Source organism: Papaver somniferum, unplaced genomic scaffold, assembly GCF_003573695.1.
Source record: "Papaver somniferum cultivar HN1 unplaced genomic scaffold, ASM357369v1 unplaced-scaffold_117, whole genome shotgun sequence".
Taxonomy (NCBI): Eukaryota; Viridiplantae; Streptophyta; class Magnoliopsida; order Ranunculales; family Papaveraceae; genus Papaver; species Papaver somniferum.
The window spans coordinates 7,046,379-7,073,320 of NW_020620714.1; the positions used below are offsets into that span (position 1 = coordinate 7,046,379).

A 26,942-nucleotide genomic window follows, 5' to 3' on the forward strand; every position below is an offset into this window, starting at 1 on the left:
ATTAATTTATTTGTACATTGCTGTAAAGCAACATTAATAACTGCATCGTAAATCAAGATCTAATCCATTGGAATGAACTCGGAACTATTAAAAAAAAAAAACATTTGTTAAACATATAGCTTGCAAGTGTCAAATTAATTATCAGTGGATCGTGAAGAAGTCAACTAAGTGAGGGACATCCCATGAATGCTATAAGTAAACCTAAGTTGGATGTACTCACATTCAACTTCAAAATTGATCTCTAAAATCATGGCTAGAATTCCTTCTTCTTATTCTTTGCTCGGTTTCTTCTTTGTTCTGGCAATTTCATCTCTCTCTCGTAAGTATAACTTTTTCTGTTTAGAAGTTGTCGTATATGATTTTTCTCTAACCCGTCTTACGATAAGATCGATTAATGGTGCTTATTCTGTGATTTGTCTGTAGAGTTGTCAATAGCGGATTATGTATACTGTGGAAAACAAGATGATCCGTATTGCCCTGGTAAAGGTTGTCAAGCTCCAGTTTTTGCCTCCCCTGATCATGGTAGTGACTGCACGACATGTAGCGACAGATGCAAAGGGGATTACCATGATGCCTATAGAGGATCCTTTTGTTACATCAGTCCGCAAGATGCTTTTAATCGTTACTGCCTTTGCTGCGTTCATTATATGCAAGATGATGGTACGTGACCCTAAACTACACAGCCGATAAGAAAATAAACATGAACTGTAAAAAAATGTTGACACATTGTTTTTTTGGGATGGTGTATATGTGCTTAATCCAGCGATATATGTACCACCAACAACGGCACCAGCACCAGGAGAACTTGCTCCACAAACTCCTCCTTATGTGGCACCTCCACCTCCTCATGCTGAATCTCCGCCGCCTCCACAAGTTACCCCAGTCTTTACATTAAATCAAGGTATACACATATTTATAATTTAAAAGCTAGTCTACGGATTATATTTTGCGTTTTGTTTATACTCTAATGTAGATGTACACAAAAAAGATAGTCTAACATTTTAGTATATCATTTTGGTAAAATTTGTGCGTAGATCCGGCCGTTTCTTGCGACAAGGGATATACAGTTACTACCCCTGTTGGTGACTGCTCTGAATGTAACGAAAAATGTAAATCAGGATCATTCAAGGATGACCTTGAAGGAGTTTTTTGTTACGACAAAAGTGCAGGAAAACCTTTCTGCAATTGCTGCATCCGTTATGTGGAAGGTGATGGTATGTGATAAAAACAAACGTAAAGTAATCAATGTTTAAAAATGTATTTGCTGACCAAGGCTCTACTGCCTCACGACTGTATAGCCAGACTGAAATTAACATATTTGATTTGGTTTGTGTGTGGATGGATTATCCAGTGATGCAGGCACCAACAGCGCCACCAATGCCGACTCCAATGGTCCCACCAGTAGTGACAGCGCCACCAATGCCGACACCAATGGTCCCACGAGTAGTGACGCCGACACCACCGACGGAAGATCCACAAACTCCTGGATGTTATGTGCCGGCGACTCCACCTCCTGTTTATCCACCTGCTCTTGTTTATCCACCTGATATTAAACCTGTTGCGTCTCCACCAACTCCTGTTCCCGGTGCCAAAGAACATAAAGGAAAGAATCATCATCCTAACATCCATCCGAAATCAAAAGATCATCATCGTAAGATCCATCGCAAATCACCTAAAGCTGTGGCGCCAATTGCTTCTCCCCAACCGGAAAAACATCAAAAGGGAAATAAAGGACATTAATCTGTCCATCAAAAGTTGGTGACTTACCACATCTAATTAACTATCTAGTACTAAAATAAGACCCACAATGTAATTCTTGTGTTCCATTATGAAAATTTTAAGTTGCATGGGCTACCAAGCTAAACATCTATATTCCATTGCTAATGACTTTTACATTTTTACAAGGATAACTCTGATTTGCAAGCAAAATCACTTCTCAAGCACCCTTTTTAGCACCGACTTATAAAATCCAAGTAAAAAAAAAAAAAATTGATTTTTCATTTATACTTTATAGATTTTTTTTTGCAAATATTTTAAAGCTCTAAATCTTCATAGACTGAGGAAGCTTATATCTGTGAAGTCAGCAGATCTAGAAAATAAAACCAGACAGAGGCTTCAAACAAAGGCTTATTGCTACCTACTAAAGACAGATATCTCTACCAAATACTTAAAAGACTGTCCTTTTAATAAGCACTCAGAAATCCAGCCGAAAGTTGTTTTGCTTCCACTATCTCCATGTGTAGTTTTGTCGCATTTGCTTTTTCTGCTGTTTCCTCGTAGAAAAACTCCTTTTAGGCATCGTTATGTTATATCCAACTAGGGTAAACCTTCGTCTCTATACATTTCAATATCTCAGCAAATTTTTAAGACTCTAAATCTGTACATGCTATGGAGATCAAGTTATTAGCTTGGCATCCGAGTTCTTACATACTATTATTGGTGTCCATGCTCACTCTTATCATCTCATATAAGTCCACGGAAATTCATTGTCTTGCTGCGGTCAATGATAACAATTCAAATGACCGCCTGGCATTAATTGCATTCAAGAGGGAAATTACTCAGGATCCACTGGGAATACTGAGCTCATGGAACAACAGAAGTAATTCTCTTCATTTATGCGAGTGGAGAGGTGTGACATGCAGTGGTAGTAGAGTCTCCGTGTTAGACCTCAATTCCCAAGGATTGGTAGGTTCCATTTCTCCTTACATTGGAAACCTCAGCTTTCTTAAGGATTTCTTCCTCTACAACAACAGTTTAAATGGAGAATTGCCGCAGCAAATTGGTCGTCTTTTGCGTTTAAAAAGGATAGATCTTTCGTATAATTTTCTCAAAGGGGAAATTCCAGAAAATATTTCTAACTGCTCCAATCTCAGAAACCTTGAACTTTCTAACAACAAGCTTGTGGGAAGCATTCCACATAAATTAGGTTCCTTCCACAATCTCATAACATTGGGTCTTCATGACAATAATCTTTCCGGAGAAATTCCATCTTCATTGGGTAACCTTTCATCATCTCTTACTGTTCTTGATGTCGGTTATAACTTCAACTTGAAAGGAAGAATCCCAAGTACTCTAAGCCAACTAACAAGCTTAAAAATTCTGGGGCTGGATTCGAATAAGTTTTCAGGTATTGTACCTTCTTCACTCTATAATATTTCGTCATCACTTGAAGTGTTTTCATTGATGGATAATCAACTCCATGGGAGTATTCCTTCTGATATTGGTTCCACACTTCCAAATCTTACCTATTTTTCGGTTGCAGTTAACAATTTCACTGGAACAATTCCAAGTTCATTTTCCAATATGTCTAAACTTGAAAAGCTCCAACTGGGAACAAATAATTTTGTTGGATCAGTCCCTCTTAAATTTGGTAACTTGAAAAGTCTTAAAGTTTTTCGATTAAGAGAAAATAATCTTGGAAGTAGACAAGCTAATGATCTAAACTTCCTGGATTCTCTAGTCAATTGTACCAACTTGAAGGTTATAGAAGTAAGCTACAACAATTTTGGGGGAGTTTTACCTATCTCTATAGCTAATCTCACAACAAACCTTGTTGAACTAAATATAAGAAGGAATCAGATATATGGAAGTATCCCTAAAGGTATTCAGAATCTGGTTGGTTTATCGACACTCATTTTGGGTTTAAACCAATTGACAGGAAGTATTCCTCCTGGTATTGGGCACCTTCAAAATATGGGAATGTTGGGTTTGGCTGAAAACAAACTCTCTGGTTCAATCCCTTCTTCATTCGGTAACTTAACACGCTTGATCGAACTCTATCTAAATGACAACAAGTTAACGGGTTTAATTCCATCAAGTCTTGGAGATTGTAATTTTCTGCAGATATTGGTCCTGCACACCAACAGATTAAGTGGTAGCATACCCAAACAAGTGTTCCAGCTCCCCTCTCTATCAAGGTTACTCGACTTAAGTAATAATTCACTTACTGGTTCACTTCCATTAGAAGTTAGTAACTTCAAAAGCCTTGGTGTATTAATCCTGTCCAACAACAAACTATCCGGGGAAATCCCAAGCATCATAGGCGAGTGTTTAAGCTTATCAGAACTAAGATTGGACGGTAATCTCTTTCAAGGAAACATTCCTCCAGCTATTTCATCCTTAAAAGGTCTTCAAAGTTTAAGACTTTCTCACAACAATTTGTCTGGTACAATTCCAAAAGGCCTTGAGAATCTAACCACGCTTACTGAATTAGATTTGTCATACAATAATTTGGAGGGAGCGGTACCAAAAGATGGAGTGTTTAAGAACATGACTGCATTTTCAATTGAAGGAAGTAATGAGCTTTGTGGTGGTGTACCTGACCTGAAGTTACCCGATTGTCCAATCCTATTGAAGCAAAAACAGGGAAAGTCGATGCATATAAAGGTTATAGTTATCACCATAGTTTTTGTGATCATGTTTTTAACTTTGATTATGTTCTTCGTCGCTTTCTATTGGAGAAAACAGTCAAAATCCGTACTACCTATAATGCCTTTGGATGTGAGTATACGTTTCAAAGGAGTCTCTTACAATGAGCTCTTTAAAGCTACCAACGGATTTAATGATTCTACCAACTTGCTAGGCAAGGGAAGTTTTGGCTCTGTATACAAGGGAGTTCTCCAAGATGAATCAAATCCTGTCGCAGTTAAGGTTCTACACCTTCAACAAAGAGGTGCAACCAAGAGTTTCATTGCTGAATGTGATGCCCTAAGGAAAGTTAGACATAGAAATTTACTCAGGATTTTAACTTGTTGCTCAAGTAATGATTTCAAAGCTCTGGTTTTTAAGTTCATGGCAAATGGAAGTCTAGAAAATTGGTTGCACCCAACTATGAGTGACACAAACAACAACGATCAACTACAAGTGAAGAATTTGAACCTGAAAAGAAGGTTGAACATTGCAGTTGATGTTGCTTCTGCAGTGAAGTATCTTCACCATGATTGTGAATCGCCCCTTGTTCATTGCGACCTGAAGCCAAGCAATGTCCTTCTTGATGATGATTTAGTTGCCCGAGTAGGAGATTTTGGCTTGGCTAAGTTCCTTCCTCACACCTACAACGATTCTCGACAGCTAAATGGACAAGATGCAAGTTCAATCGCAATAAAGGGCTCCATTGGTTATGTGTCTCCTGGTATGCAAGTTTGTTATGTCTGTATATCAGTAGTTCAATTAGACTAAATTATATTTTGCTCTGCATGTTTTCTAAATCTTCGCTCTGGTTTGAACAGAATATGGAATGGGTGGTGAAGTGTCTACACTAGGCGATGTGTACAGTTATGGGATCCTGTTGTTAGAGATGTTTACAGGAAAGAGACCAACTGATGACATGTTTAAGGATGGTTTAGACATTCATAACTTCTCTAAGATGCATGCATTTCCCGAGCGAGTTTTAGATATTGTCGATTCACGATTGCTGCTGGAATTAGATGGTGAAGACCTTCATAATAACGAAACTAACAATTACAATATGCGACGATGCGAAAGAAGAAACAGAGAAAGACATACTACCAGAAAAATTTTAGCTTCTATTATTGAAATTGGAGTTATATGTTCCTCGGAGTTACCTTCAGACCGAATCAACATGAATGAGATCTTAGTGGATGTACAGGCGGTGAAGAATCAGTTTCTTGGGATCGGAATGTAATAAAATTGAGTTGTTTCCACTGTCCATGTTGTCAGCTTACACGATTAATTTGATTTTGCACTTGTCTTTATTGGTCCCTCCTCCTCTATAAACTGTGTAACGAAATCCAAAGAGTTCAGTGTAGAAGGTTTCTCCAAGGATGTCATTGTAACCTGCAAATGAGAAAGCAATTTAGTGACAAATATTTACCACGTGGCTCACTAATGGCTTTTGTAAATGTTATTTTTGTTACTTATAACACAAATACAGAATATTGTAAATGAGTATATGTCACTCTTCTGTAATCTATACAAAAGAAAGCAGCAAGCATTTCTGCAGTATTGATGTTTCAGGGATATGGCATGCCCCCACTGTGAATTTCTTCACTAGCAAAGAAATAATAAATTGAAGGCATGGAAGTAATTCTATCAAAAGTGAATGGATATAAACAAAATAAATTAGGATACACAGACTAAGCACCTCTCCAGAAACATTACTCACCCATGAATCAGTTGGGAATCAGCTGGAAATCAGCTCCCACATCTGATTCTCTATGTTGATTTCAAGTTTGATTGAAAAGATTGGAAATCCTAAGTCAAATTCAGTAGAGATGTCAATGGAAACATAATCTCAGACTGATTTTTCCCATGTGATTCATTTGGAACTTCTCCGATTTTCCCTAATTTCAGTGAAAACCCACGATTTCTTTTGAATTCCAAGACGAACTCCAAAACTCTCGTTCTGATTGTAGCCGATCGTGGCACTCTTGACTCAACTGTGTACCTCGGCGCCTTGATCGAGTTTCTGCACTCCTTACGAGAGACCTTATCACCTTAATCTTTCGATATAGGCGCCTCTCCTGGATGGGCTTTTATTTCACCCCAAATCTCCATGATTCAAGCTCCAGGATCGATGTAGCTTTCGTTTTAGCCATGCTAACTAGGTTTTCCCAATTATGACGCGCGTTAGGTCTTACTATTGCCTCTTGTTGTATGCGAACTAGGGTGCACGCCACAATTGAATACCTAGCCTCCCTAATTGGAGTCATACTTATGATGCCTTCTATTAAGGTCTTATTTTTTCTTTTTTGAGAATTATGTTTAAAAGAGCGAAATCTTCAAATATATTCATAATTTTGAATAATATATCTTTGTTAAATCTTTATAAATTCGCATCTTCCATTTCGCACACTTTATTTTCAGTTACATCGGATTGCTTGTTGTATGTGTGCGACCATTACCGCATGACTTACGTATAATACTTCTTTAAATATAATCTGTCCCATGGATGTTCAAGATTGCGACCAGTACTCTTCCCTTCAGGGTCCATCAACTCATATACTCCGTTCCCAACTATTCTCTTTATTATGTATGGTCCATCCCATCTTTTTTCCAGTTTTACATCATTTCCTTTCTAATAGGGTGGTATTTCTCGCAACACTAGCTCTCCTGGCTGAAAGTCTCTTACTTTAACGCGCTTGTTATATTCTCAAGCTATCCTTTGTTGGTAATTTTCCATATGTTGTGAAGCGATTTCTATACTTTCTTCTAAATCATCAAGTTTTGTTAAGATCAAATCCGCGCTTAAATTATTTTCCCATGCATCTTTCTTAGTTGTAAGAATGATGACCTCAGTTGGTAACACCGCCTCAACTCCATATGTCAGGCAAAAGGGTAACACCATCTAATAGGATCTGTCAACAAGTCTTCAGGGTTCCCATGCTCTTCATCTACATCCATCATTTCTTCCACACCTTCGTCTTCTTCTAATGGGAATTCTGCTAAGAAATCTGCAATAACCTGTGACTTTGGTGAAGATAATATTTCATACTTGATCTCAAAGTGCCATATTTGTGCATTCCATCTTTCAATTCTTCCTGACCTTTTTGAATTTTTCATCACTGACTCAATTGGTACTCTTGTTAATACCATAATCTTGTGGGCTTGAAAATAGATACAAAGCTTTTGTGTTACATATACTAGTGCGAGGATTAACTTTTCAATTTTTGAATAGTTTTTCTCTGCAGCATTGTACGTTTTGCTTATGTAGTATATCGGCTTTTCCACTCCTTTGTCCAAACGTAACAGTACAACACCTAATGCATGCGGTTTTGATGCAAAATATATCAGTAATTCTTCTCCTGGTTCCGCTTTCTATAGAATAGATAAATTCATTAAGTGGATCTTTATGTTTTGCAGCGCTTTGTCACATTCGTCTGTCCATTTGAATTTGGTCCCCTTCTTTAGGATGTCGAAGAAGTGTTTGCACTTATCTGATGAACACGAAATAAACCACACCAATGATGCTAGGAGTCCATTCAATTTTTGTACATCTTTCACCGTCGCAGGTGTTGGCATGTCTCGAACCGCTTGTACCTTTTCTGGGTCGACTTCTATTCTTTATTTTGATACAATGTATCCTAAGAATTTTCCTGATGCGACTCCGAAAATGCACTTATCTGGATTTATCTTGAAGTTGAATTGCCGCATATGTTCAACTATTTCTCTCAATTTTTCAACATGATCTTCGGCTTTTTTACTTTTTACCAACATGTCATCCACGTATACTTCTAATGTTGTATGTATCCATTTTACAAATACTTTTTCTACCATTCTTTGGTATGTCGCACCTGCATTTCTCAAACCGAAAGGAATTTTTGTATATCAATATAATCCTTTGGGTGCGAAAAAAGCTGTATGTTCTTGATCTTCTTCAGCCAGTGGAATTTGATTGTGACCTTTATATCCGTCCATCAATGATAACCTGTCATTTCCTGACGCCGCTTCGACCATTTGTGGTATATCAGGTCATGGAAAACTGTCCTTCGGACATGCCTTGTTCAAGTCACTGAAATCGATGCAAATCCTTATTCCATTATTCTTCTTCGGAACTACCACTATATTCGCTATCCACTCTGGGTATTTTGCTGGTCTTATAATTCCTACCTCAAGCATCTTCTGTAACTCTTCTTCTATCTGAGGATGGTATGTTGTTGCTATCTTTCTTATCTTCTGCTTAAATGGTCGTGCATTCTTGTTGATATCCAACTTATGACATGCGATAAAAGGATTTATTCCTGGAATTTCTTCCATGTCCCATGCGAAGAAGTCTTTATATTCCCTTAAAATGTTGATCGTTCTTTCTTCTTCTTCCTTTCCCATCTTGGTCCCGATTTTTAATACCTTTGGTTCTTCTGGTGTTCCAATATTTATTTCTTTTGTCGGTTCTGCTGCGGCGAAATTCTCTTTTGGTTCTCCTAATGGTTTTGGCTCTTTTATTTTATGCATCGGTTCTCCTTTTTTGTCTGGAATTTCGCTTGGTATTCCCTTTCCTTCTTGTGCTCTTATCATGTATATTCTGAATTCTTCTTCCTTCTTTAATTCTTTTGCTCTTCTCCAGCGATCTTTTTCCTTCTGTGCGCGTCCCTCATAGTTTCTTACATCTATCTAGTTGAAAATCTTCGCACTCTTAGTATCTCCTTTGATTTCGCCAATTCCGCTTGGTAGTGGGAACCTTATACATTGATGAAGAGTCGATGCTACGGCTTTATCGCATGTATCCATGGTCGTCCCAAGAGTATATTGTACGGTGACTCCACATCAACCACGCATAATTTCACCTGTGTTTCGATTTCTCCCAAAAGTATTCGTACGGTTATCTCTCCCTTTGGTTTTGTTGTTGTTTTATTGAAACCATGGATGTGATAAGTTCAGCAGGTCATATCCGCATCCTTATATCCCATTCCTTTGAATGCGTGGTAGAATAATATATCTACCGAACTTCCCGTGTCCACTAAGGTTCTATTTATCGCCCATTCATCTGAAAATGTCGCTTCCGTAATTCTTTCTTTTCGCGCTGCAGTTATTATAACTACTAAAGGACCTGTGCGCCTTAAGTATTCTTCTGGTATCTCCTTTGCTTTGAATGTTATCTTCTGCTTTTCCCAATCCTTCAAGGGGGATAGCTTTTCTACCGTCATAATTTTCTTTCCTTCAAAATCACGCTTGTATATTTTCCCTATGATTCCTTCATGGAAATCATTGATAATTGTTTTTGTTATTAGGTTACACTGTAATCTCCTGCTACCTGCTCTTGCTTTGATGATTTTGATCGTTTCTGCTTGTTCGTCTCTTGTTTTAGCACCTTCTTGGTTTTTTTAATTGTTCTTTTGTTGGATCTGTTCTCTGATTTGCTATAATTTGTTTTTCGATTCGTCCATTCTTGCTGATTTAACAATTTTATGCTTCTTTCTTCGTAAGATAAGGTCTTTCTTTGGTAACAAATTCCTTTTCAACGAAGAATCACTAATCACCTCAGATTTTCTTTTCAATTTGATTCACCAACAGGGTATATCAATCTGAGTTGTTTTCTAGCGCCAAAATGCAGTTGCAGGAAATCCTACAACCACACCCTTAATGAAATCTATATAAGAACTCAAGTAATCATCATAAAATTCATAAGAACAGTCATTGGATCTTTAATTTGGATACAAAATAACAAGAAAACTCTAACTTGGAGAACAAACAATCTTTCTCTCCTAAATTCCTTGTATAAACTCTCCAAAAAGATCCCCCCTCATACAAGGTCGCTCGATCCCTTATATAGGGGTTTACATAGTGGATGACAGCTAATAAAACCCTTATTTTCGGATCTGGCGTGCGTCATTGACGCACGCTTACATGACTACCTTCGCACATGCTCTATCATATCGCATGGTTCTTCATACTTTTCTCGTGACTAACCTGACGTCATCTGTTGCGTCATTCTGGATGTACTGTTGCGTCATTCTGGATGTACTGTATGCAGTTGTCTTCGCTCAATCCTTATGGTCATTATTTCGCATGTCTAATAGGTGTGCGGTATTTTACTCCTACATTAAGTGCGCTTTCAATTACTGGAAATAATAGGTTGTGCGGTGGTGTACCTGACTTGAAGTTGCAGAACTGTTCCATGTCATTAAACTCAAACTCATATATGAAGCGAAAACATTGGAAATCAGTGAAGATCAAAGTTATTATTATCATCATAATTCTTGTGATCTTACTTTTAACTTTGATTCTCTCATTTCTCATTCTTTATTGGAGAAAGAAGTCAAAAACCAAACTGCCTTCGTCAGCTTTAGACGTGGGTGAACGGTTATTCATGGGAGTGTCTTACAATGAGCTTCTCAAAGCTACCAACGGATTTAATAATTCTACCAACTTGATTGGTCGGGGAAGTTTCGGTTCTGTGTATAAGAGAATTCTTCAACAAGATGAATCAAAACCTGTTGCAGTTAAGGTTATACACCTAAAACAAAGAGGTACAACTAAGAGTTTCATGGCTGAATGTGATGCTCTAAGGAGAGCTAGACATAGAAATTTACTCAAGATTATAACATGTTGTTCGAGTACGGATTTTCATGGAAATCCTTTCAAAGCTCTGGTTTTTGAGTTCATGGCTAATGGGAGTCTAGAGAACTGGCTGCACCCGCCTGAAGGTGACTCATCAAATGATGATCAACTACATGAGAGGAATTTGGACTTAGAGAGAAGATTGAACATTGCAGTTGATGTTGCTTCTACGTTAAATTATCCTCACCATGATTGTGAATCACCCATTGTGCATTGTGATGTGAAACCAAGCAATGTCCTTCTTGATGACGATTTAACTGCCCATGTGGTTTGGCTTGGCTAAATTTCTTTTCAATCCCTCCAGTAATTCTAGACAGCTGAATGAACAAGACGCAAGCTCGCAAGCTCACTTGCAATAAAGGGCTCCATTGGTTATGTTTCACCAGGTAAGAAAATAAAATTTATTAGCAATTGGTTGTTTAATTAGAATCATCATCAGTTTTGTTTTCTTGAGGTGCAGTTGTATTTTGGTTTAAGCAAAATATGGGATGGGTGGCGAAGTGTCAACACAAGGTGACGTCTATAGCTATGGGATTCTTTTGCTAGAGATGTTTACAGGAAAGAGGCCAACTGATGATATATTTAAGGGTGGTCTAAACATTCATAACTTCTGTACGATGCATGAGTTTCCAGAGCTCGTGCAAGAGGTTATCGATTCACATTTATTGCTTGAATCAAGAGAAGATTATAATGATACTGAAGTCACCAAGTACAATATGAGGAACGAAGGAAGAAACATACGTAGAGATGCAATGAGACAAGTCTTGGGTTCAATAATTCAGATTGGAGTTGAATGTTCTTCAGATTTATCTTCAGACAGATGCATCATGATCCAGGTTGTTGTCGATGTACAAGCCGTTAAGAATCAGTTTCTAAATGTTATGTTGTAACCGGAAAACTGAACTCGTTTCAATAATCCATTTAGTTCCCTAATAATAATTTACATCATCAATGTAAATTTGGTGGATTCCTGGAAAGCTATTTTACCCGTACTTTCGTTTTTAGTTAGCCAAACAGGCCTTGTTATTTTATTTTTTCAATAATTTATTTTATTTTTTCAGTAAAATTTGTTTAAATACTTTTAAGACTCTTAAGAAGCTTCCAGAAAATAGACCTCGTGCTTATAGGACTAGGAAACAGAAAACCTCTCCAAAAATAGAATTCGCTTTCTGCTGCCTAAACTGGTGACCCTTATTCTGCACTTCACCTATATATAGATATAGATCTCCGGTGAGGGATTACAAGTTCATATAGTTACTTTCACTTCTCTGATCAAGAGCTACAAGAAGAAGAAGAAGAAAAGTTTTTTGTTATTAAGGAATCAATAATGGAGAATTATGGTGCAGGAGGAAAAGTGGAGAAACTTCTCTCAGATGTCACCTTAGATATATTTAACAGGTTGCCTAAGAGCGTCCACAATGGACGACTAAACCCAAAAATTTGGTCCAGTGGATAGGCGTAGTGGGACGAACCATCGATCAAAATTTGATCAAAGACTAAAATCCAGACCAAATTTGGTCGGCGATCAAGACCAAACCCAAATATAGTCGGGCGTTTATATAGTCCACGCCCCATCACCAGGCGGACGTATAGTCCACGCCCCACATCAGGCGGACGTATAGTGCACGCCTGTTTTTTTTTTTTCTTTTGTGTGGGGCGTGGTTTATACCTCCGCCCCACTCTTTACAAATTTCAAATGCATGGGGCGGGCTTAATACCTCTGCCCCATTTTTTTTTTTTTTTTAAATCTTTCTGCACCGGGCGAACGTATAGTCTCCGTCCCACACCAGGCATTGGTATAGTCCACGCCCCACACCAGGCGAACGTATAATGTACGTCTGACCAAATTTAGTTTTTCCACCGTAGCGTCACACACCAGACTAAACCCAAAATTTGGTCTTTTTTTCCCTCTTTGGTCTTTGGTTATACTCGCACCACTGCAGTTGCTCTAAGGAATCAGTCTTGCAGAGTAGGAAAGTATGCAGGTCATGGAGAAGCCTCATTAGCAAACCCAAGATTGGTCTCCTTTCTGCGTCTCGTCAAACACGAGCATGGACAGTAAAGTTCGACTCTACTATGGAGAAACATATAATGAAGAACTTATCGAGGATGCGGAACAATATTCGTATGAGGCACTTGCAAAGATTGATCTATCTCTTATGATAAATCACTCTTATGTTGGTAGTTTTATCTTAAGACCTTACATGGTTGGTTCTTGCAATGGCCTTGTTTGTTTTAATGTATACCACCATGACATCTGTGATCCTGTTTATATTTGCAACCCATTAACAGGAGAGTGCACTCATCTTCCAAAGATAGAACGAAGAGATGCATCACCAATTGCAAAGAATATCGTGTTTGCTGGTTTCGGTTATTCTCAGTCCACTAACGAGTACAAGGTTATTAGAATTTACTATGACGAGAAGTCCCAGGTAACAGGCAGTTCCAAAAGTGTTGGGAAAGTGCAAGTATACACTCTTGGAGGTAGTGGATGGAGATACAAAAAAAGATACCTCATATGATTTCAGGGATTCGGGTGTTTTTGCACATGGAGCTGTTTATTGGTTGGATCGCCAAGGAAGAAGTAGAACTATTGTTGCATTTGATTTAAAGGATGAAAAGTTCCGGAAAATCCCATCACCACTACTTAACATCCCAGACGAAGATTTCCGCATTGCTGGACTCAGGTTGCTGGGAGGTAATTTATGTGTTTATCACACTGACGAATGCAAGTTTGTCGACATATGGACAATTCAGAAGGGGAATAGTCGTAGTATATGGACACTTCACAAGGAGAATAATCGTTGGAATAAGGAGTTCTCTATAATTTTGGAAAACTCGAACGTGGATTGGCCAGTTTGTTATCCGCTTGCTTTCCTGAACCGCAATGAGCTTCTGTTGCGGTACAATGGCAATCTATATCTATATGACTTGACAACCTCTACTTTAAAGAAGATTTGGGAAGATGTTTCCAACAAAACAGCTATTGAATCTATTCCTCACATGCACAGCCTTGTTTCACCAGAAGCTCTTGGTCCACTTAACCGGGGTGCATATTCTTCCCTTCCTCACTGGTTACGTTCATCATGGATAATATTTTTTCCAATATCAGTTGTTCTCCTTACATTACTATATTGATGGAAAAATCATCGAGATTCTTTACCATCGGAAGGAGTGGAATATGCAGCCTGGCACTCCTCTTGTAGTCACCATGCATGCACTGAGTCCCAACCGTTGCTACACATTTACGGCTAGGTCGTAAAAAACTCCTAGCCGTAATTCTCCAAGAACCAGTTTTCCTAAACCCTAAATTCTTCAATCTTACCTGTTATGCCAATTAAAAAGAAAAATAAATGGTGGGTTTTTGAATTGTTAGCATTCTGGAGGATTTAATGGTGTTTAGACAGATTCATTCACCTAATCTTCAATCTTAAATTTGTGGTTCAACACCTTCATAAGCGATAGAATCATAACAAGTCTATGATAATCCAAATCGTCCTAATCTTTTCATATTGAGAATAATCTTAATAAACATTTTTTTGAAAATTAATGGAGATTTGATAAAAAAATTCAAAGTTTTGTTTGATTTTGTGAAGAAGAAGAAAAGGGGTGTGGTTGAATTAGTTTTGGTTTTGAAATTGGATTTAGTTTGATTTTAGGTATAACAATGATCAACAGTATAGTTGACTTTTCATAAGAATTAGGTCCCCTATCCTCTAAGGATATTACATAAGCATATAAAGCCCCCAAATTCCAAAAAATCCGAGCCCCACTAATAGGATTTGGAAAATAACATAAAAATGCTGCCTGCAAAGTAGAATTGTGGCTGATTACTTATGTCTACAAAATGCATATACAAGTATACAACATTGCATTAATTGCACATGATTTGCAAAGAACTTCACTATAAATTAAAGACTTCAACTGCAGACGAAAAGGAAAGGAAGAGACCAGTGAAAAACGTCATGCGTGCTAGGATGGGTTGTGCCAGATATTCAGACCAGCTGTGCTGTGTTATATGGCGTGTCGTGCTGTGTTGTGTCAGAAAAATAAACGTGTTGTGTCGTGCTGTGCTACGCTAGCACACTTATTTTATGTTTTCCAAAACAAATATTTTTGAAATATTTTAGTTGGTACATGTATTATTACAAAAAAAAATAGCATAACGAAAAAAAAAAGTCAGAAATTGGCTGAAACAATGATTCTTTTATGAAATATGCATCTAATGTGATGTATTGTGTAGTATTTTACACATGACGTGGCGTGCTTTCTTCGCGTGTCGTGTTGTGCTGTGCTGATGTGCATGTTTATCAGGCACAACATGACACGTTAAACAAATGTGTTGTGCCTGTGTTGGACCAGTCACGTGTTGTGCCGTGTGCTCGAATTTTAAAGTGTTGTGATGTGCCATAACCGTGCTGGCCCGTCCCAATAGACAATCAATAGGTGCTGATAATGAGATTCTCACTGCACCTTACATTAAAAAGATGGCGTTCTGGAGTGGTGATGACTAAACAGTCCGTGCCAACCCATTGAACATGCACCAAACACCACATTGTCCAGGTTTCCAACTAAACCCGTCTCCCTAAAATTTAAATCACGCCGCAAAAAGACTCGATAAAAAAAAGGAAAAAAAAAATTCTAGACCACCATTTCTGACTGCGGTAAACTTATAAATCGATCACTTTCTCAAAAATTCTCCTATAGTATTCACTTAGGGTAATGAAGCTTCATATGAACATTAACGAAATGCTAAATAGTGATCTAAACCCAACTTAGGCTTTGTTAAGAATTGTAGGAATAGAAGAATGATCCATAACTGAACATTTACGGTGTAAATTCATGCCACTACACTACAAAACAAAAGGCTTCTTGGGACGGGTAAAAAGCGTCCCAAGAGGCCCAAATCCGTCCCAAGAAAATATTAATGACGTTTTTCTGATTGTCCCCTGTTCCACCGTCACTAATACTATTTGGTCGTCATTTCTTTTAGGGACGGTCATATTATTGCCTTAATTTAAAAATTTGATCACTAATAGGGACGAGTACTCCATGAACGTCCCAAATAACCCTCTTTAGGGACGGTTTTGAAAAAACAGCCTTTCCCTAGAAGCTACTTATTTTGTATAGCTAGTAAATAGTGATCTTATTCCCGTGAGAAACAGAACCTGGCAACTACAAACAACACAAAAATGCACTCAATGGTAATTCCATCTTAACTGTCACATGTGCCTCCTTAATGTCTCAGTATTATACTTATATTCCTTCACGGCAGAAAATCAATAAGAGTTATCACCCCTGCATAGGAACGTACTTACCCATATAACCCAACCAAGAATTCAGTAACTAAACCAAAGGTATAGACGATTCGTACTTACTTTATAGTGCTTGAACCGTCACCTTCTACTTCTTGAGACTCCAATACTATGGCATAAAATCCTTCCTTCGCGACAAAAAATCATTAAGTGTTATCCTGTATAGGAAACATACGTACCCAAGTAATTAACCCAACCAAAGATTCACAAACTAAGCCAGCGGAAGATATTATTATACGTACATTACTTTATAATGTTTGAACCATTACCTTCAACTTCTTGGGACTCCAATACCATGTCACCGACCGACAAAATGATTTCCATAACGTTCGCGATGAAAATAAAAAAAGATGGAGCAAATTGAGAAACTAATACAGTGAGTCCAATCTATATTACTGTTGTTTTTTGCCTGCCAAAATTAACCATTTTCTCACTGTTGCTCTCTGTTTGAGTGAGATAACCTCAATAGTCATAGTAGAAGTATTAGTATTTAGTTTTAGAACTACCTATCTACCATCAAATAAAGGTATGACAAAAAGCATACGCATGGTACATCAAATAAGGTTATGGTAAAAAGCATAGGCATGGTACATGAACAGGTGACATCAAAAGCGTTTAAGAAATCAATACCATAAAGCAACCCAGTTTGCTAACCAAACCTGTTGGCGTTACGATTTTCCCTTCCGCACACCATAAACGAACAACAATTCTCCCTTTCATGTTGATTAGGAGGGACCATGTTACCAAGCAAAGCATAAATTTCTAGACATGGTAAATATTTTGGCTCCCCCATGGTTAAACCCTACACAGAGAAAGAAGAAGAGGATGGAAAATAAGATTCTTACCTGTGCAAATAATTTGCGGAGGATTGGAGAATGGCTCATAACGAAGGTGCAATTCGGAACTTTATCACGAAGTTGCACAAACTTTGTTGTTCCCTACTACTACAACGCCAACTCCGTTGCATTCGACATTAAAGTTCTTCTTGACAATTTTTTAGAGATTTTTTATCGAATAAATATGGTTCAGAGTCGTAACTCTACTTTCCTTTTCAAGCGACTCCTAAAGAGAGTCGTGTTCTTTTGATCTGGCATTGACTTCAGCCCTTTCGTCCTGTTGGTTCAGTCAAGCCATGACAGACTTTTTCTTGACTCTCGCTTATCAGACCTCAATCTAATGATTCTTCAGTGTATCTAGTGATTCAAATCTGCAAATCCAACAAACTGTAGAGAAAGATAATTGTATTTGGACTATTTATTTGGTGTGGTGAAGGTGAATCTATTAATATACTTATTCAAAATGGACCGTCTTTTCGAAATATTTCTTTACACAATGACCAATAGTCGTGTCTTTTCAGAAAAGTTACGATTTCGTATCTTTACATTTAAAACATTTGAGATCGTATCTTTTCGTAACGGTAACAAATCGTTTAGTATATTGCAGGTGGCCTATTTCTATTGGACAAAATATCAAGAATGTTGTGGTTCTACCACGTCAGCAAATTCATTCTCCTTTATATTACGGTCTTGCTAGACCCACCAAAGAATTTGCACCATGAATACACCGAGGAAAATTGCACGGCCACAGGATAATGTTTGGTGCATTGGGATAGGGGTGAGGTAGAAGTGGGCACCACCCATACTCTCACACGGTAAGAATGTGGTGCAAATTTCTCGGTGAGTAAATCATTTTCGTTTATATCAAGAAGAATCGACAAGAAGAGAAGATGTTTTGAAGGAAATTATGCTTCTTTGTTTTAAGTATCCTAAATAAATCGATAATACTGGAACTCAGATTTGTATGGCTATAAAAAGAAAAATTCTTCAAACCGAAAATGCATCTTAATCAAGCTAAGGGCATGTGATGAGTTTAGGGACTGTATATAAAAACTTCTGCTGGATATATATAGCTCTTTCGATGCATGGTAGTCTCTACCCTTGACGGACCTTGAATATATTAAAACAAAAACACACACACAAAAAGTACAGAAAAGACGCAGAAGTGCGTACGCGTGAGATTAATTAAAACCCTAACCTTGTTTTTCGTTTTGTTTAAATCGTTTGATTGCGATCAGCCACCTAAATATTTTGATCGGAGATTAACCACCTAAATATTTTGGTCAAAAGGGGTACATTTGCAAAGTGCCTATTGCCGGGGTGGCGGGTGACTACCGTGATAACAATCTGAACCAACCAGCAATACCCATGCTATTGATATTGCATATGCATGATATATGTTCAATTTATCCTTAGCATGTCATGAGCCGATAAATAACACCGTTCAACCCAATCTTTTAACTCAAGGCACACAGTCCATTTCCATTTACTCTGGTATAAAAAAATGGAAACAAAAACTAGACCAAGGACTATTGCATGTGATTGGAAATTCTGGAACAGTGGCAAGAATTAGTGACCTGTTTATGGGTATCTTCCAGTGTGGCTCTCTCAACTTTTAAAGGCTGTGATGGCTTTTCAAAGCCTTCCGGATACAACCACATGCACAGAGACTTCAATATTCAATCGAAGGTGTAGTTGCAGGAAATTCTACGGCCACATCCATATAAGAACCTAAACAATACTCTAAGAAATCATAGTGAAAATCATTCGTTTATTCATTGAGATCTTAAGTTGGATACAAGATAATACAAAGATCTAACTTGCTCTCCAAATAAACTTTCTCTCTCCTAATTTCTTGTCTAACACACTCTAAAGGATCTCTCCTATTACATGATAGCCCTTCCCCTTATATAGGATATTACATAGTGGATGACAACTAATAGATCCCCTGTTATCAAAATTATTGTGCGTTACAATAGCTCATGCACATTCGCTCAACTTCGCACAGATCATCACACTTTACTCGTGATTATGTTGACATTATCAAATACGTCATCTCAATTTTATCATGTACGATGATCTTTGCTTATATTAGATGACCTTTACTCCGCATATATAATGAATGTGCGACAATTCACTCCTACAAAAGGCATCTAGCTAGAGGCTAGACCTCTATCCAACGTTAATAATTATCGCAAAGACTTGAAAAGCGGTCCTTATTTTTGGACTACGTCATATAAAACGCCAACGTAATTAAACCCTCATCCCTGCAAGTTTACAACATCTTTACAGATTTCTTAAACTTGATATCTCTTCATGCATTTTTTGAAGATGAAGTTATTAGCAAAGCATCAAAACTTTTTGAACTTGAGTACTATACTATTATGCAGCCTTACTACTTTCATCATTTCTTCTTATATGTCCATGGGTACTAGTCTTAATGGTATTGCTGCTCCTATCAAAGATAACAGATCAGAAGACGACCGACTGGCATTAATTTCTTTTAAGAATGGAATTACTGGAGATCCACTTGGAACATTGAGTTCCTGGAACGACAAGAATACTTCAGTCCACTTCTGCGAGTGGCAGGGTGTTACATGCAGTCGTAGTCATCCTAGTAGAGTGGCCGTGATTGATCTTGATTCCCAAGGATTGGTAGGTTCCATTTCTCCCCAAATTGGAAACCTTAGCTTTCTTAAGGATCTCTTCCTCGGAAACAACAGTTTAAATGGTAAAATCCCACTGCAGATTGATCGTCTTTTTCGGTTAAAATGCTTGAATCTTTCAAGTAATTCCTTGGAAGGAGAAATTCCGCACAATATTTCTCGTTGCTCCGATTTCATATACCTTGTCCTTACTCATAACAAGTTTGTGGGGAGAATTCCAAATGAATTAGGTTACTTTTCTAATCTCATATATCTGCAGCTTTATAATAATAATCTTTCGGAAAAGATCCCAACTTCATTAGGTAACCTTTCATCATCTCTTGAGTTTCTTGATCTCAGCTATAACTTCTTGGAAGGAAGAATTCCAAGCACTCTTAGTCAACTAACAAGCTTAAACTATCTGGGTCTGGAATCGAATAAGTTATCAGGTACTTTCCCTTCTTCGCTCTATAATATTTCATCACTTGAAGACTTCTCAATAATGGATAATCAACTCCATGGGAGTATTTCTTTTGATATTGGTTTCACACTTCCAAATCTCTGGTATTTCTCGGTTGCGAGCAACAATTTCACTGGAACCATTCCAAGTTCATTTTCCAATTTGTCTAAACTTGAGATTTCGCAACTGCAAGATAATAATTTAGTTGGATCAGTCCCTGATAACCTTGGTAACTTAAAAAATCTTGAACGGTTATATCTAGGAGGAAATAAACTTGGAAGTGGAGAAGCTGATGATCAAGACTTTCTCACTTAGTCAATTGTACCAACTTGAGGGAGTTAATTGGATCGTGGAATAATTTTGGGGGAGTCTTACCTAGCTCTATAGCCAATCTCACAACAAAACTAAAACTCATAAATTTTAGTAGAAATCAAATATACGGAAGTATTCCAACAGGTATTCCGAATCTCATAGGTTTAACAGAACTCGCTTTGAGTTCTAACCGGTTAACAGGTAGTATTCCTCCGAGTATTGGGAACCTTCAAAATTTGGAAGGATTATACTTAAAAAAAAACAAGTTGTCGGGTCCAATCCCTTATTCCTTCGGCAACCTAACAAAATTGCTCGGACTCAATTTAGGTCACAATGAATTAATAGGCTCAATTCCTTCAAGCCTTGGATATTGTCAATCTCTGCAGAGCTTGTCCCTTGGCACCAATAGATTAAGTGGTAATGTACCTAAACAAATTTTTAGACTTGCCTCTGTATTATTTTTAGACTTCTATCTATCTCTCTATCTACCAGGAGCTCTGTATACATCTCCACACACTATTCCTATCAATATTATCTAGAATCAAATTCATCTACAAATATCAACATAATCAAACTAGAAATCCATGTAATAGATCTTACCAAGCAATTGCAGTACAATTTGAACCAAAGAAGTTGTTATCAAATTTGTATTGATTACAATCCCCTTCCTCTTGGACTAGATTTCATCCTTGGCTACACATCTACACCCTCTCTCCCTCTCTCTACTAATCTCACCTCATCTTTATTTGTGGTGGTATATTTACATACCACATCTTTACCTTTCATATACAATCAGTGAAATCCTATGTAATTTTCATCAATTCAAAAAGCAAACACTTATTCTCAACCTAAGCAAAATCTCCGCCAAGCACTTTCATACCCATCTCATTCAATTTCAGTTCTAATCAACAAAGGTGTTAGTTGCTGAATCACCTATCTCATACCATTTCAGTTCTAATCAACATAGGTGTTGGTTCCTGATACACCCATCTCATTCAATTTCTGAGACATCTATCCTATAAATCCTCAGTTCTTAACCAACAAAGGTGCTGGTTACTGATGATCAGGATTCCCATCATCAGTTCTTAATCGTCAAAGGTGTCGATTTCTGATGGTAGTTAATCACAAAATCAACAAGAGTTTTTGCATTGGTGGCGGCGGCGGCGGCGCATCTGTGGTGAGCAGTAAGGTTCGAAAAGATTGGAGTCTAGTTAGGGTTTCATTTGGGATATCTAGGGCAACTCCCTATGTCATTTAATGGGCTTTTAGACTTTTAAGAGGTTGTGTCTCATAGGCTTCCTATTCTTACAGTTTGTAAGAGTTTTTTTATGAACCATAATATTGGGCATACCAAAATCTTCCAAGGCATACTGAATGAAGACAAAAAAGGTTGTGAAATAGCAAAATCAGATAACCCCTTAACCCAAAATTTTTTAATGGCAAATCTGCCCTTTACTTATTAGTGTTATTAATCTTGATTAGTGATTAAATATTTTGTTTAGTGATTAAAATAATTTTCAGAATTATAAAAGTTGTTTAGATGAAAAATTTGGGGAAAAAAATCAAAGTTTTGGTTTGGTTAAGAAGGAGAGAAAGAGAAGGAGAAAGTGAGAAAATTCCAATTCTTGATTCAATGGAGGATGAGGAGTGTCATATATCATCTAAAAAATCTAGGAAAATACACATCAACTACAACAATGATTCACAAATGGTTGATTTCCTAGATTACGAGAATGATTCAATGGAGGATGAAAAGGTTCGGCTTACATTTATGAGCCGAACCGATCCCTTTATGAATAGTTCGGTTAGCTGAAACTGTTTAGGTATGCGCCGAACATTTGCGAGACACTAGTTCGGCTTGTATAAAATTTTCCTAGAAAGCCGAACCTATTCCTGAGAGTTCTGGAATAAAAAATGTTAATGAAAATCGTATCAGCCGAACTGTTCATATACACTTTCAGGCTGAAAATTTGAAGAACCGTTCGGCTCAAAAACAACAACATTATGCGCCGAACCTAGGTTCGGATCACAACGCAACTAAACTATGCGCCGAACCTAGGTTCGGCTCACAACTCACCTAAAATTATGCGCCGAACCTTGATCTGAAACCTGGATATTGACAACTAATGAACAGTTCGGCAAGCTGAAAGTGTTATTGTTATGAGCCGAACCAACTAGTTCGGCTTGTTTAAAAATATCATAATGAGCCGAACCTAGTCCTGTGTGATATGGAAGAAAAATTATGTGAGGTTCGGCTCATAGATGTAAGCCGAACTGTTCATCAATGGGTTGGTTCGGCTCATAGATGTAAGCCGAACCTATTCCTGAGAGTTCGGGAATAAAAAATGTTAATGGTTCAGCTTATATAATGAAAATCGTAGATTTTAACCCATTAAAATCAAGTAGATTTTATCTTCATCTTCAAGAGAATGAAAATACGAAGATAACGCAAAAAGAATGAGGCCATTCCGACATTGGACGAAGAAGTTATGATCAAAACAAGATCGAAAGAATTCAGTCTACAGTGGGAAGTTCGGCTGATAACTCATCAACACGAGTCAGCCGAACCTAAATCCTATAAATCAATATTTTCGAAGTGTTTAAGGGTATATAGGTCATTCATACCCATTAGACACCCCTTATCAATACACCCTGGTTAGGAAAATGACTTTGGGACATCTTATTTTATACGTTACTCTTCCAGTCGGAAGTCGTATCTCTGTAATTTTTAGTTTTTGGATGAACTGTAATAATTCTTATTTCTTCAATATACTCCCTCTTTCACGATCAAAAAAAAAAAATTTGTTCTCACCTTGGCTAATAACTCACTTACTGGTTCACTTCCGGTGGAAGTTGGGAACTTGAAAAACATTTGGGTGTTGCAACTGTCCAACAACAAATTATCCGGTGAAATCCCAAATACCATAGGAGACTGTTTAGGCTTAATATATCTAGTACTTATGGATAACTTCTTTCAAGGTAACATTCCACAATCTATTACATTCTTAAAAGGTCTTGACTATTTACTTCTTTCCCACAATAATTTGTCCGGTATTATACCCAAAGGCTTGGAAAATCTCAAATTCTTGCCAGCACTGGATTTATCATTTAACAATCTTGAGGGAGAGGTACCCAAAAAAGGGGTCTTTAACAACTTAACTGCACTTGATATTAGTGGAAATAGTAAGCTCTGTGGTGGTATACCTGACTTGAAGTTGCAGAACTGCTCTCTGCCATTAAACTCCGATACCAAGCGAAAACATGGGAATCAATAGCGATCAAAGTTATTATTATCATCATAATTGCTGTGGTTTTATTTTTAACTTCGATTGTATTTTTCCTCACTCTGTACGGAGAAAGAAGTCGAAAATCAAATTACCTTCCCCGGCTTTAGACGTGGATAACCCGTCAATGGGTATTTCTTACAATGAGCTTCTTAAAGCTACCAATGGATTTAATGAGTCCACCAACTTGATTGGTAAGGGAAGTCTCGGCTATGTATATAAGGGTAATCTTCAACGAGATGAATCAAAACCTGTTGCAGTTAAGGTTCTACACCTTCGGAAAAGAGGTGTAACTAAGAGTTTCATGGCTGAATGTGAAGCTTTAAGGAGAGCTAGACATACAAATTTACTCAAGATTATAACTTGTTGTTCGAGTACTGATTCTCATGGTAATTCTTTCAAAGCTCTGGTTTTTGAGTTCATGGCTAATGGGAGTCTAGACAACTGGCTGCACCCGCCTGAAGATGACACATCAAATGATGATCAACTACATGAGAGGAATCTGGACCTAGAAAGAAGATTGAGCATCGCATTCGATGTTGCTTCTGCGTTAAATTATCTTCACCATGATTGTGAATCACCCATTGTGCATTGTGATGTGAAGCCAAGCAATGTCCTTCTTGATTATGATTTAACTGCCCATGTGGGTGACTTTGGCTTGGCTAAATTCCTTTTTAATCCCTCTAGTAATTCTAGACAGCTGAATGCACAAGAAGACGCAAGCTCAATTACAATAAAGGGCTCCATCGGTTATGTTTCTCCGGGTAAGAAAATAAAATATATAAGCAATTGGTAGTTTAATTTATGATCGACGATTTTTTTTCCTTCTCGAGGTCTAATCTTTATTTTGGTTTATGCAGAATATGGAATAGGTGGCGAAGTATCAACACAAGGTGACGTCTACAGCTATGGGATTCTTTTGCTAGAGATGTTTACAGGAAAGAGGCCAACTGATGACATGTTTAAGGATGGTCTAAACATTCATAACTTCTGTAAGATGCACGAGTTGCCAGAGCGTATTAAGGAAATTATCGATTCACGCTTGTTATTGAAATTAAGAGAAGATTATAACGATACTGAAGTCGTCGAGTACAATATGCTAAGAAACATAGCTAGAGATACAATGAGACAAGTCTTGGCTTCCATAATTCAGATTGGAGTTAAATGTTCTTCAGATTTACCTTCTGAAAGATGCAGCATGAGCCAGGTTGTTGTCGATGTACAAGCCGTTAAGAATCAGTTTCTCGGTGTTATGCTGTAACCGGAAAACTGAACTCCTTTCAACAATCCATGTAGTTCCCTAATAATAATTACATCATGAATGTAAAATTTGGTGGATTCCTCGAAAGCTATCTTACCCATACTTTTCTTTTTAGCCAAACAGGCCATGTTATTTTATTTTTCTCTACTTTTAGACATCGTGCTTATTATATGGCTAAGGCTTTTGCAGCTTCCAAAAATAGACATCGTGCTTATAGGACTAGGAAACAGAAAACCCACTACAATAACAATAGGATTCCTTATATCAAACGCTTTCTGCTTCCTAAACTGGTGACCCTTATTCTGCACTTCACCTATATATAGATATAGATGTCCGGTGAGGGATTACAAGTTAAATTAGTTCCTTTCACTTCTCTGATCAAGAGCTTCAAGAAGAAGAAGAAAAGTTTTTTGTTATTACGGAGTCAACAATGTAGAATTATGGTGCAGGAGGAAAAGTGGAGAAACTTCTCTCAAATGTCACATTAGACATATTTAACCGGTTGCCAAGGAATCCGTCTTGCTAGGTAGGAAAGTATGCAGGTCATGGAGAAATCTCATTGAGAAACCCAAGATCGGCCTCCTTTCTCCGGAGAAATCTCGTCAAACACGAATATGGACAGTAAAGTTCGACTCTACTATGGAGAAAAATATAATGAGCAACTTATCGAGGATGCGGAGCAAAATTCATATGAGGCACTAGCAAAGATTGATCTATCTGTTATTATAAACAACTCTTATGTTGGTAGTTTCATCTTAAGACCATACATGGTTGGTTCTTGCAACGGCCTTGTTTGTTTTCATTCTACCACCATGACATGTGATCCTGTTTATATTTGCAATCCATTAACAGGAGAGTGCACCATCTTCCGAAGATAGAACGAAGAGATGCATCTCCATTCGCAAAGAATATCGTGTTTGGTGGTTTCGGCTATTGTCAGTCAACAAACGAGTGAAGGTTATTGGAATTTACTATGACGATAAGTACCAGGTAACTGGCAGTTCCGAACGTGTTTCGCAAGTGCAAGTATGCACTCTTGGTGGTGGAACTAGTGGATGGAGAAACATTAAAGATATCTCATATGATTTTAGGGATTCTGGTGTTTTTGCACATGGAGCTGCTTACTGGTTAGATCGCAGACAAAAGTGTAATGTCGTTGCATTTGATTTGGAAGACGAGAAGTTCCGTACAATCCCATCACCACTGCGTAAAATCCCTTACAAAGATTTCCATGTTGCTGGACTCAGGTTGCTGGGAGGTAATTTGTGCGTTTATTACACTGACGAATGCAAATTCGTCATATGGGAACTTAACAAGGAGAATGGTCGTTGGAATAAAGAGTTCGGTATAACTTTTGGTGTAGGATGTCAGTACTCAAAACGATAGAAATCACACAATAAATAAAACTTCTCAAAGGAAGAGTTTTCTTTCATTCAAAGTCTGTTTTCTTCTCCTTCAGACGAGGCCATATATAGGCCTTATGATATTTTTACGCTTAATGACAATATCTTCTACAATTAATGCAAATAAAAGGAAATCTAACCAAATATGATATCATGCAAGATATCTCTTATTTCCTAACAAAGATAACAAACATGCAGATATTCCTGCATGGTTAACGAATATTCTTTCGGTGATCTCTTCCTTCCAAGTAAGATTCTGTCATATCTTGCACTACATCATTCTCCCCGGGAAAGAAGAAATTCGCCCTCGAATTAGGCAGGTTAGGAAGATCATCATCGGACAAGTCGTCGTGGTAGGGAATGAGATGACGCACATTGAATACATCAGCCGTATGAATATGACTGGGAAG

At 37.6% G+C, this 26,942-nt stretch overlaps 6 protein-coding genes across 6 annotated transcripts; all 6 read left to right on the plus strand.

Annotated features, from left to right (window-relative positions):
- Window positions 1-239: 239 nt before the first annotated feature.
- Window positions 240-1,883, plus strand: LOC113329490 (leucine-rich repeat extensin-like protein 3). The gene is made up of 5 exons (XM_026576361.1): window positions 240-319; window positions 424-660; window positions 764-901; window positions 1,035-1,214; window positions 1,352-1,883. The coding sequence occupies exons 1-5, from the start codon at window positions 250-252 to the stop codon at window positions 1,738-1,740; spliced, it is 1,014 nt and encodes a 337-aa protein (XP_026432146.1). The 5' UTR covers window positions 240-249; the 3' UTR covers window positions 1,741-1,883.
- Window positions 1,884-2,388: 505 nt separating this feature from the next.
- On the plus strand, window positions 2,389-5,644 carry LOC113329738 (receptor kinase-like protein Xa21). The gene is made up of 3 exons (XM_026576574.1): window positions 2,389-3,390; window positions 4,468-5,131; window positions 5,229-5,644. Exons 1-3 carry the CDS (start codon window positions 2,389-2,391, stop codon window positions 5,642-5,644), a joined length of 2,082 nt encoding a protein of 693 aa, XP_026432359.1.
- A 5,298-nt stretch (window positions 5,645-10,942) lies between these two features.
- LOC113330187 (probable LRR receptor-like serine/threonine-protein kinase At3g47570) lies at window positions 10,943-11,299 on the plus strand. Its single transcript, XM_026577031.1, has one exon. It carries the CDS (start codon window positions 10,943-10,945, stop codon window positions 11,297-11,299), a length of 357 nt encoding a protein of 118 aa, XP_026432816.1.
- Window positions 11,300-13,067: 1,768 nt separating this feature from the next.
- On the plus strand, window positions 13,068-14,154 carry LOC113329739 (F-box protein At3g07870-like). Its single transcript, XM_026576575.1, has 2 exons — window positions 13,068-13,500; window positions 13,595-14,154. Exons 1-2 carry the CDS (start codon window positions 13,068-13,070, stop codon window positions 14,152-14,154), a joined length of 993 nt encoding a protein of 330 aa, XP_026432360.1.
- Window positions 14,155-19,591: 5,437 nt separating this feature from the next.
- On the plus strand, window positions 19,592-20,587 carry LOC113329740 (probable LRR receptor-like serine/threonine-protein kinase At3g47570). The gene has a single exon (XM_026576576.1). It carries the CDS (start codon window positions 19,592-19,594, stop codon window positions 20,585-20,587), a length of 996 nt encoding a protein of 331 aa, XP_026432361.1.
- A 3,408-nt stretch (window positions 20,588-23,995) lies between these two features.
- LOC113329741 (probable LRR receptor-like serine/threonine-protein kinase At3g47570) lies at window positions 23,996-25,129 on the plus strand. The gene is made up of 2 exons (XM_026576578.1): window positions 23,996-24,632; window positions 24,729-25,129. Exons 1-2 carry the CDS (start codon window positions 23,996-23,998, stop codon window positions 25,127-25,129), a joined length of 1,038 nt encoding a protein of 345 aa, XP_026432363.1.
- Window positions 25,130-26,942: the final 1,813 nt, after the last annotated feature.